The sequence below is a fragment of the Alternaria dauci genome, chromosome 7 (assembly GCF_042100115.1).
Source record: "Alternaria dauci strain A2016 chromosome 7, whole genome shotgun sequence".
Taxonomy (NCBI): domain Eukaryota; kingdom Fungi; phylum Ascomycota; class Dothideomycetes; order Pleosporales; family Pleosporaceae; genus Alternaria; species Alternaria dauci.
In genome coordinates, this window is record NC_091278.1 from 915,349 (window position 1) to 926,425 (window position 11,077).

Here is an 11,077-nt window from a genome sequence, read left to right on the forward strand (position 1 = left end):
AGCGAAGTGCACGGTGTCCAGGGAGGGATTCGCGGTCAATCGCTAAATCTTCTTATAAGGATACATGGCCAAAAAGCTGCACGTGCACGATCTGGACTGGAAGTTCGGTTATCGAGTACGGAACGAGGCCAATAAGAAAGTATACCTTCCTTCCTTCCCTATCAAGACTGATATAAGTTCAACGAAACACTTCGAAACCAGATACTCGGTACTCTGCAACTTCGCACGACTTACTCCCTCTAGCGATTCATCGATGCAACAGCTCATCGCATGATTCACAATTTGCCCTCACTACCCCCACGGAGAACATCGCGTAGCAACTTCAATCCTTCTACAGCAAAAGCCACCATATTGCCTTCGCGCTCACTGCTCCCCGTTTCCACCTCCTTTGTCACTGTCTCGCCTGCTTCCCGTGCCACAGCAAGCGCCACATAACCAGGTGTCCTGTTCTTAGTTGTGCCGCCCGTCGGTCCAGCCGTTCCGCTCTCGCTAACAGTATATGTGCTACCCAGTGTCTTACGAGTGTGCTCGGCAAGGCCGGAGACGATGGTGGGGGTTGGGCCGCTGTAGGACTTGATCGTGTCCTGTGTCCAGCCGCAATAGGCGATGCGGGATTCAAGCGTGTAGAGAGTAAGGCCTCCGCGGTAATAGCTCGATGCACCAGGGAAGGAAAGGAGTGCCGCGGAAATCAGACCGCCTGCTGCCTTTGTGAGTACGCATCAGTAGGAAGACCTAGGTTTCGTAGAGCAGAGAGTGACTTTACTGTTTCGGCTACGGAGACTGTTTCTTTGCGCTCTTTGAGTAGAGTGGCTACTTCTTGGACGATTTGTCGTAGCTCTTCGGGTGGGAAGACTGGAGGTGACATTGTGATGTGTGCCGAATTGGTGATACAGGTTCACTTTTGCATATGTGAGGACGAAAACATGGATCAATGTATGAATTGTCCTTACAAATGCAGTGCGTTGGTAGTCGTAGCGGAGTTATGTCGGATGTAGCGGCTCTTAGTTGGGGGGGTAGCTTTGGGGTACGTAGTGACGTATGCGGGGTAGCTATCACGACAGACACCTGCAACCCTACATTCATCCCCTATGTACATGCAGAGTTCAATGCAATATATACAGTTTCCATCTAATCGAAGGCGAACCTTTCCTCTCCCCTCTTCATCAGCCTGATCGGTATCGATACGCCCCTCAACTGCAGCGTGACAATGCTTGCCACCTTGTTCTTCATGAAGTCCTTGGCTCTATCCTCAGCCTTTCGGTATAGCTCCCTCCTCTCCTTACCTCCTTTTGGCATTTTCTCCACCTCTTCGTCACTAGCAAAGTCATCTACTGCAAGCTCAACGCTATACTGCGAGAAGATTGAAGCCAGCACGGCAAGAATCTCAACTTGAGCGAAACGTCGGCCAATGCATGATCGAAAGCCATCGCTGAAGGGGATGTATGAACCCTTGACAGGCTTGAAGAGTTGAGCTGAAGTGTCTTCTCCTGATGGCCCACGTAACTCTTCGTCATCGTAATTAATGTCGACAAAGTCATTGTCAGACTTTGTGTTTTTGAGCCAGCGTTCAGGTCGAAACTGGTCTACGTCCGGTATCCCGCCCGTGTTCAATTCGTCAGATGGTGCTGGCCAGTATTTAGGATTGCGATGGATAGCCGCACTAAGGAAGATGTGTGTATCCCCAGGTATCGTATACTGTTGACCTCCAACATTCAATGGTTGGGGCCGACCCGGCGCAGTGGATTTGGGGATGTTGACAATGGGTTGTAGGAGCCGTAATGTCTCGTTCATGACAGCCGCCGCCATGCCACCGAAAAGGGGTTGGAAGTGCTCTTCAAACTTCCATTCGTCCATCGGCTTTCCTCCAAATATCTTGTCAATGTCGTCCTGTAGCCGCTTCTGCGACGCCCAGTTCATGGCGAGGAATATCATGGAGAAATGCAGTGTGTTGGCTGTTGTTTCGTGACCAGCCAGCATCACTACAAAAGCATTGCCCAGCAAATCGCTCTTAGTGATTGTCGAGCCCTCCTTCTTGGTAATGCCGCTTCCTCGGATCAGAGCATCGAAAAGGTCCATGCCCTCCTTTGTGTCATCGCCGGATTCGACCTGGGTCTTCTTCTTCTCATAAATCTCGTTCATGTACTTTCCCCATTCGCCTACAGCCTCGCCAACTTTGCGATGGACTTTGACTGGTGATCGTGCTGTCCGATGACGTTAGAAAATGGTCTCAATTCAACACAGTCAGGAGATGATAGGGAGGTGACTTACGAAGCCACTTGATAGGTATAATCTGGGTCCACATGATATTGTGGAGTAGTTCGCTGAGAGCTTCCCTGTAGTTCATGGTGTGACCTGGAGGTGCTTCGGATCCCACGAAGATCGAATCTTCTCCGCCCTTCTTAGGTTTTGGTTTCTTACCCTCTTCATGTGGCCATACTACTCGTACGTCGAAACCTGCGCCACTGATAACATAGAGAGCAAAGTTCATTGCCGCGACAGAAGGGTCAGCCACGGTCAAGTTTCCTTTTCCATCAGGCCCAGCCCACAGACTGAGCATCGACGTTGCGTGATGGAGAGTTTCGTTGAACACGAGTTCATTGTTCTTATCACCGAAGCTGGGTGCGACAAGTTTACGGTGTCCACGCCAATCCGACCCTTCGGTTGACACGAGATTCTTGCCGTAAATATCCAATGACCCGTACATCTCAAGAGGCTTGGGAAAATCATTGCGGCGGTTGGTAATCTGGCCCACAGCCTCCGCGTCGGCCACGTAGACGGTATTTCTGGTGGGAGAAGCGACAATGAACACGTCCATTCCCATTTTTCGGAAAGGCTCATGACCGCTCATGTAACCCCATTCCGGGTGCAGAAGGCTACAGGATCGAGTTAACATCTCAGTTGTGGTCAGGTCGGATACACTTACTCCATCCACATGCCTCTCAACGGCGTCGGCACAAACCTCTGCAGCAATGGCGTCCATAACTTGAATGTTGACAGCCAGAAGATGCTGAACATGTGCCATGGCACTACAACTACAGGCAACCCCGAGCTTTTTGCTAGTGCAACATTTCGCTGTAGGCTACGATATCTCCAGGTTATCTGATAGATGGCGAAGCTTGCAATGACGCTAAAAATGAGGGTAGCGATCATGGTGTTCCTCCTGGCAGGATTCCAGGCTAAGGGTGGAGTCTACTGGTACAAGAGACTGTGATCCACGCGATCTTGCGCTATCAAAGGCACTGTCGAGAGGATGTTGGACGTGTCTGGAGGTGGTGGTGTGCATTCGCCTTCCTGCACGCGAATGAAGTTGTGACGTATACATGTGTGATTGAACTTGTCTCACTGGCGTCTCAGCCCCTCGGCTACGAAAGATCGCTAACAGATGCATCTCGCGTATTATGTACGGGTGCAGTATGCAAGATCTGGTGATAGATCGCGTTACACAAACGAAGTCACAGGCTGATGGCTCTACCTACCAACTCGTTCTCTGGTGTGGCGGTACAATGTAAGATGGACGTGGGTAAGCAGTCATGGTCCGAGATAGGCTTGGCGGAATCGCGCCTGTCTACCTAGGTACATGTTTCCTTGCATGTACCAGTTGCGTGACAGTTGCGCTTTACACGCATCTACAAAACTCAAACAAGAAGCTGATCTGGCCGTGTCACCTGGCAACGGCGACATGCTAAAAGCTGTGTTCCTCGGTTGCAAAATTCTGCATTTGGTACGACACGGCAGGACATGGCTCCGAGGATCAAATTCAAGGCAATACCCGCGCGCACCACCTGGTGGACAGCGACCAGACAAAAGTTCATCTACATCGTCACTCGCGACGTCACAGCACACCTTTCGTCATTATTAACTTCTACGTGCGTCAGCACGAACACTTTCGATGTGCAGACGACAAGGCAAATGCGTTCCAAGGATGTGCGGCTCACGCTTCACCGTGTCGCGCCGCTTTGCCGAGTCTCCAGCCCCTTCTGCATGGTTTTATGCCAGATGCAGCAAGCGGCTACTACATCACTTGCCGTCTGGAGCTTAAAATTTCTAGACATGTTGCTGCTCCGATCGATGGCAAGCGTTGAGATGCCGTGTCGCAAAATGAAGCGACTACACCGACTCGACGGCAACTTGACGACACGAGTTTGACTCGTCGCTGCGCCATCTTTGGGTGGAGAGTAATCCAAGGGACTCCCCGTTTTTCCACTGGACGCCTCATGCGATCCACGTGGTAAAGCGACAGCCGCCAGGATGTGGACAGCCAGGGTAATCCCACGAGGCTCGCAGGCCGGCTTTGCTTAGACAATCTCGGTTGTGGGGAGTCGTCTATCGGACAGGTCCTCTCACGCATCAGTCATCTAGTCTGAAGCAGACCGCAACTTGCCATAGCGTCGGTGAGGGACAGGGCCGGGCAGAGTCGGCTCGTCATCTGACAATTTGGCTCGATGGCCATCTCTGCGAAGAGCTTAGCATCAAAGGCACTGCTGTTTTGGATTGATGTCGCCGGGCAGCTGACCGTTTATTTGCGGAAGGCCCTTCACGACCGGATTACGTACGTATGGCGGCGTTTGCAAGGGTGTTCAGGGCACTGCGGCGTGCACAGTACCAATTCACTCCGAGTGCACACGACGGAGGGGTCCTACTACTCCAAGTGGGCTTACCAATGTTCCTAATGCCATGACGGCGGTCGCGCGGTGCAGCGCGCTAGTTTGTAGGGCAGGCCTTAGACATAATACAATTATTGTCACTTGCAAAAGACCGGCGCCTCTCCGGCCTCTGCCAGTGAACAGCAGCCGCGATTTCCCTAGCAAACGAGGCGGACAAAAGGGTAGTGCAGCAGTACACACTACTTGGCCATGTGCCACCAAGCTGCCTATAGGAGTCTCGCCAGGATCTGCAGCCCGGAAACGCAACGCTGATCTTTGGGCAGCAGAGTTGTGAGGGACAGGTCCTACTCGCAAAGACTCGGCGCATGAATCGTCACAGCACAAAGGATGGGACCGAGTGCTCGAGGCAAGCAGACAGTACCAGAGGTCAGCCGCGGCGTTGCAAGATATTGCCTGCACGCCACAAGCAGCGCATCACTTCTATCAACCTTCTCGAATACCTCGGTGCCGCTGTAAAGTGGAGGCTGGCCGACTAGGGATCGTGACTAGTCGGCCTCTGAGCTCGGATCAGCTTCCTGAATCTTCAGGGCCAGCAATTGGGCAGAAATTATCCGACTATAGCTGCTGCTGACGGGCGGGCCTGCTCCAAGATGCACGGGGGGTTGTCGACGATGACTGTTGCATAGCGGAGGACCGCGCACGGCGGCACGAAACAACGAGCTCCGTGACTGACACACGACGGGCGCTGGAATTGCAGCAGCCATGTGTGCTTGGAGATGGACGTACTGTGTAGACGCAGACGTGATGCCGTCGGCTGGAGACGGCGCCCAAGTAGTAGTCGTAGGCAATGGATGCGCGGTCGCGTCGGGCGGGAGCAACGTTTGCTGTCTGCAACGGCATCATCCTATGGCACATGGCGGGCACTGGCAGCTCGCGCTGTTTGATACAACGGTGCCATGTCGTCCTTGTCGATGGCCACACAGCGCGGCTGGTGGCCCCGCCGAAACCCTGGTCTTGCAGGCTGGGTGCTAGGTCAATGGCACAAGCGACCTGTGTGCTGCACATCCTTCACTTTTGCGCTAATACGCCGCTTCTGCAATCCTCGTCCATCTCTCTCCAAGCATCGGTATCATGTTCTCCCCCCCCCCCCCCGACATGGCCCATGATTGCACACCATAGTGCCTAGCCGTAGCCCTCACCACCACTACCTACCCCTACTAATCCCATACTACCACCTTCCTCGTCCACCTCCACCTCCGCCCGCGTGCCTGAGCCAGCGCTGTGCCGTCTTCCGTCGTTCCCCCCCCCGTCGCATCTCGCTCTGAGCTGTTCCTTTTTGCGACTGATTTAGTTTCGCGCCTCTGTGATTGCGCCCTGGCCCCTTCGTTCGCACGGCCCGGTCTTAATAGCGCCACTTTTCGCCGACCAAGCCAGCAAACGTCGACAGCATAGACGGTCCGCGACTCATTCATCTGGGCCTTACCTGCTTCGGATAGTTGTCTCCGGCTCCATGGTAAGAGAGTCTTGCCCAAGGCTAGGTCCTTTCTTCGCGCACGCGGCATAGGAAAGCTCCCGTCCTGCATCCCACTCTGGCCTCCGAGCACTTGCCCTCCGACGCTTTCCAAACTCTTCCCCTCTTCCAGGCGATGACGCGGGTTGGGCTGTCATCTGCTAATCATCTTTGACCTGCCATTCGCTGACTCTGGCGAATTGGTCTTTTCCTGACCCTGCGACTGCCGAGGCCGCCTCTCTCCACCAACCTGCCCACCCCCCGCGACCTTCCTGGCTTTTGCCGTTTGGTGGTCCTGGGACCATCCGTTTTGCCCAGTAGTCGTCTGTCATACATAGCCGCATGGCCATAGCGGATTCCGTCTGGCATATCTAAGGATGGCTGATCCTGACGCGCCCGGCCAGGCTAAGAGAGCTCGTTTGGGCTCCGGCAATCTTGATCACCCGCAGTATAACGGCCACGGATTTCCACACCCTCCTCCACCGCCTCATACCCAACCCACTCGACCTCCGTCTCATCCCTCTTTGGTCCAGGCGTCTCCGCCCTACGCTGCCCACGGCTTACCGGTTCCGTCTAACCAGTATCCCCCTCACGTCCCAGGCTATCCCGGACCGCTTCCTTCACCGTCCCTTCCACCATCTGATATTCGTGCCCTTGCGGACCCACGGAACATACCTTCACCTCGTCAGCATCCCAATGGCGTTACTGGAGCATCACCTGTGACGATCTCCCAGGACCGCATCTCCAGCTACCGTCCCCCACTCACACCTCAGGCGACCACTGCACCAGCAGAGCCACAGCATTCCCGGCCCACCAGTATCAGTGTCGACGTGAAGCCTCCAACTCAGACTCCCATGGAGCATGGCGGCCACCACCAGCCGTGGGCAATCAACCACGAGCACCGCCCCAATGGCAGCATACCGAATGGATACAACCACGCCATCAGTCCCGGCGCACACCCCAATGGAACTCCATATCATCCCCAGCAGCAGCCGCCACCGCCACCAGCAGCCCAGCAGTACGCCCCTCCTGTCACTCCCTACGCGCAGACGCCGTACATGAACGACTATGGCACTGCACAGCAGATACGACGAAAGCAGGTGCGCGCCACCCAGGCCTGCAACCACTGCCGCTCGCGAAAGCAGAAGTGTGACGAAGCTCGACCGTGCCAGTTCTGCAGAGAGAACAGCTTCGACTGCCAGTACAAGGATGTTCCGCCACCCAAGTGCGTTGCCCGTTCCCTCATTTTGGTTCATCGCTGACTCCTCCCCCCCTTCAGGCAAGACAGAAGTATGATGCAACTTCAGGAAAGTGTCAACAGCATCTCCGACGTTCTGTCGCAGTTTGTGGACCAGTTCAACGGCTGGAAGTCGAGTGTTGAGAGCAGGCTTCCACCATCACGGAACCACGAGATGATGTCGAACCACGCGTCGCCTGAAGCCTCTTTCTCCGCACCTCCGCGAGAGCACGGCACATCCAGATGGCCTACTCCCATACAGGGAAGAGGGCACATGGGTCGAGTCAACAGCAACCTGAAAATGGAGTCACCTATTGCCCCTCACTCGAACATGATGTCGCCTTTGGGTGCGCAAGCATCGGCTTCCATCAAGCAAGAATCGCAGTATGCGCCCCCTCAACAGCCGGCCACCCCGGCTGAGAGTGTGAGGACCGATCGCAGCCATGCCACTGAGACTAGTCCCAAAGAACAAACGGGCCTGCAGGGTGATCACACAACACCAGCGCACAAATTGCTGGACGAGTGGCAGCAAATGAGCATCTTTTATGCAGGTATTCCCTATCTCAAAAGGCTACAGGACAACGGCCGTGAAGTCTCAGACTACCCGATGCAGCTTGAGCAAGACCGCGGACTGCTGCGCGTCTGGGGTGTTGGTGAGGGCCAAGACCTGAACGACGGAGCGCAAGGCCCTGGAAGCCCAGAGAGCAGCAACGATTCAGAAGCCCCTTCACCAGCACCTGGCAAAGAAGGCCTATGGGGTTATCCATTTTCCGAAGTGCCCGTCGGAACGACGACACCGGGTAGCACCCCTCGAGAATACTTCCTGCCCAAGCCGCGGCAGGAGAATGGGCTTGGCGCAGACGGTCGGCCCGACTTTCGACGCCATGTCATGTTCGAGTTACTCCGGTCGTACATGGAGACCATGCACATTTTTCATCCTTTCATGAACGAGAACAGGCTAAGACGCATGTTCAATGACTTCAGTGATCAATACAGCCCCGACGCGAAGCCGCTAAACGCCCACTCGCCTGCTCCTGTTCACGGAGTAAAGCGAAAGCGGTCAGAGAGCAACCTTGAGGGACTCCCTTCTGGTCGGGGTGAGATTGAACGATCATTGCGCAATGCGATTGTACTGCTCGTTCTTGCTTTGGGTAAAGTCTGCATGCACACCGACCCCTTGCCTGCGCCACAGAATGATCGACATCCGTATGTTCACAGCGAATGGGGCTACATTCGGAATTCTCCTCATCCTAACGGCAGTTTCAACAGTGTCCACAGCGAGACTTCGGACGATCACCGCCCGAAGAACATCGACCTACTACCTGGCATGGCTTACTATGCCTACGCCACCGATATCCTTGGAAACCAACAGGGAGGTAATACTGTTGCGCATGCGCAGGCTATGCTGCTGGCCGCGCTATTCCTCAGTCAGTATGCACGAGTACTGGAAAGTTGGAGCTGGATTAACAACGCCTGCCGAATTGCCCTGGTCCTCATCAAAGCTGATTACACCAAGCTACTCCGTGTGAACAGCGACAGAAGACACACCTGGAGTTCCAAGGAGCGTTACAGACTCAACCTCGTCATGTGTGTCTACTGGACAGCCCTGCAGCTGGAATCCGATATTCTCGCAGAGATGAGCACTCTGCCGCCTTCTGGCATCTCTGCGCATCAAAGCGAGATTATGTACCCTGAAGGCGTCAACGAAAACTGGTCTCAGGATCAGGACAGCAACTTTGTGCAACAGGATGTCGAAGTACGTGCAGGGCCAAGACAAGACCTGATGATGAAACTGTACTCCACACAGACTTTCTTGCGAGTTGTCCTCAACGTTGCGCATAATGCTCTGTACGGTCACAGTGGTCGTATGAGCTTCGACCCTACAAGCTTCAAGGAGGTTGCTCACCACGCGCTCACTCACAAGGAGATTCTTGAGGGCTGGAGGAAGCTGCTCACACCGGAACTGGCATGGTCGGATGACGAGTACCCCTCGACAGATCTCAACATTGCTCGTGTACGCGCCAAATACTATGGCGGTCTATACATGATGTTGCGACCCTACCTCAAGCTTGCGAGCCATACGCTGGAGTTTCCACCCCCGCCTCCTGGAACAACTGGCGCAACGCAGCACAACTCGCCATCACCCTACGGAAACGCGGCGTCCAACAGGAACGTCCAAATGGTTGACCTGAGCGAAGACCAGCACAAGATTATCAAGATCGCCTGCCAATGTATCAACGCCGCTATCCGGAGTACCATCGCCTTCGATCGTGTAGGCGAAGAGCCTGGTAGCCAATACCAATACTTCCAGCCTACGCGCAAGAAGAGGCTTATTGTAACTAACATTTTTGGTACACTTCACGCGTAAGTCGATACTACCCATGGTCAAACTTGGCACCGCCTGCTAACACTCAGTGTAGACAATTCGGCAACATGCTCGTCCTAGCCTCGGTGTACAAATCCAAATTATACCCCCTCCTACCAAGCGACACCTGGCTCACCAAGGCTAATCTCGCCGCCCTTTTCAAACGTACTATTGCTGTCATCAGCGACGTAGCGCAAAACTCGCCAATTCTGCGTATGGATCTCGAGATCCTCAAAAACGTCCAGAGGCAGCAGGGTCTCGAATGAAGCAATTAACATGACGACATACTTAATATCGGCAAAGCGCATTCGCATGACGAGGCCCATGCTGCGCTCTCATCCGACGATTTATCTCTTGCTCGATGGCGACCATCCAATCCCAATCGCCATTCGACATGCGCCACCGTCTGGCAGATCCGGCCCGACACCGATCTGAACGTGCATGATGACTTGCATGAGTAGACCCTGGCGCTGCTGCATGTCAGTTTCTTTCTGGGCATTTATATTTGCTTTTTGGTTTCTTTCTTGCCTCTTGTCCCCCACCATCGATCAGGACAGCTATTGTAGAAGACAGAGTTGCATTATCAAATGCACGCGGCACACGCACACGCAACGAAACGGAAGTTTTAACTTATCATCGTCATTGGGCGGCTAGCGCTGAAACTAAGCATTTCGGAATCATTATTCCCCTCTCTCTTTCCTTCTGGTCTCGGATCTCTTCTCGCGTATCTCTGAATCAACATATCCCCGGTTGCGTCCAAGGCTTGGATAGCGGGGACGAGTTTTCTCAACTGCACCTATATTGTTTCTTTCTCCATGACGCTCGCCTACCGCTGTTATGGGTATACCCTGGGTTTTTTCCGCTGGTTCCACTCCCTTCCCCTTCATCGTTCACCGATCAGACTGGGTGACTGCAACGCTGTGGAGGGTGGTGTGGAGTCTGCGTCGACTTGCTTCGATTTTCGCTAGCGTTCGCCGGTAGGAGATCTTGGGGTTCTAGGTCCAAGCCACTCATACATATCCCTGCCGCCGCTCGCAAAGAAATATACATCGCATTGGGTCACTATGGAATTTCCAATGTCCATACGTCGTGTTGCTTTTCACTGCGGGACCCTTGAACACACCGTTCATACTCGATGTAAAGGTCCGTGGCACTGCTATCCGTGGCTCTCGTCCAACCATCCTCAGATATGCTTTTTTGCGGGATGCGTATACACATGCCAGATGACCGTGTTTCGTGTGATGACTACCGGCATCTCTTCGGTCTAATACGGTGGCGTTGCGCCTCGACCCGTCTTGAACAGTCCTGGAGTAAAAAGATTAGTCGGCACGGGTGCAGCGCCTCAGCCGTTTTGCTTGTGC

General features: G+C 54.1%; 3 protein-coding genes across 3 annotated transcripts; 1 reads left to right on the top strand and 2 right to left on the bottom strand.

The window, feature by feature from the left end:
* Positions 1-275: 275 nt before the first annotated feature.
* On the bottom strand, positions 276-865 carry ACET3X_007473 (uncharacterized protein; the record flags this gene model as incomplete). Its single annotated transcript, XM_069453623.1, has 2 exons — positions 276-704; positions 764-865. The coding sequence occupies 2 exons, from the start codon at positions 863-865 to the stop codon at positions 276-278; spliced, it is 531 nt and encodes a 176-aa protein (XP_069304636.1).
* A 263-nt stretch (positions 866-1,128) lies between these two features.
* ACET3X_007474 (uncharacterized protein) lies at positions 1,129-2,934 on the bottom strand (the record flags this gene model as incomplete). The annotated part of the gene is made up of 3 exons (XM_069453624.1): positions 1,129-2,201; positions 2,269-2,873; positions 2,924-2,934. The coding sequence occupies 3 exons, from the start codon at positions 2,932-2,934 to the stop codon at positions 1,129-1,131; spliced, it is 1,689 nt and encodes a 562-aa protein (XP_069304637.1).
* A 3,557-nt stretch (positions 2,935-6,491) lies between these two features.
* Positions 6,492-9,982, top strand: ACET3X_007475 (uncharacterized protein; the record flags this gene model as incomplete). The annotated part of the gene is made up of 4 exons (XM_069453625.1): positions 6,492-7,339; positions 7,394-8,933; positions 8,964-9,715; positions 9,772-9,982. The coding sequence occupies 4 exons, from the start codon at positions 6,492-6,494 to the stop codon at positions 9,980-9,982; spliced, it is 3,351 nt and encodes a 1,116-aa protein (XP_069304638.1).
* Between the last annotated feature and the right edge of the window lie 1,095 nt (positions 9,983-11,077).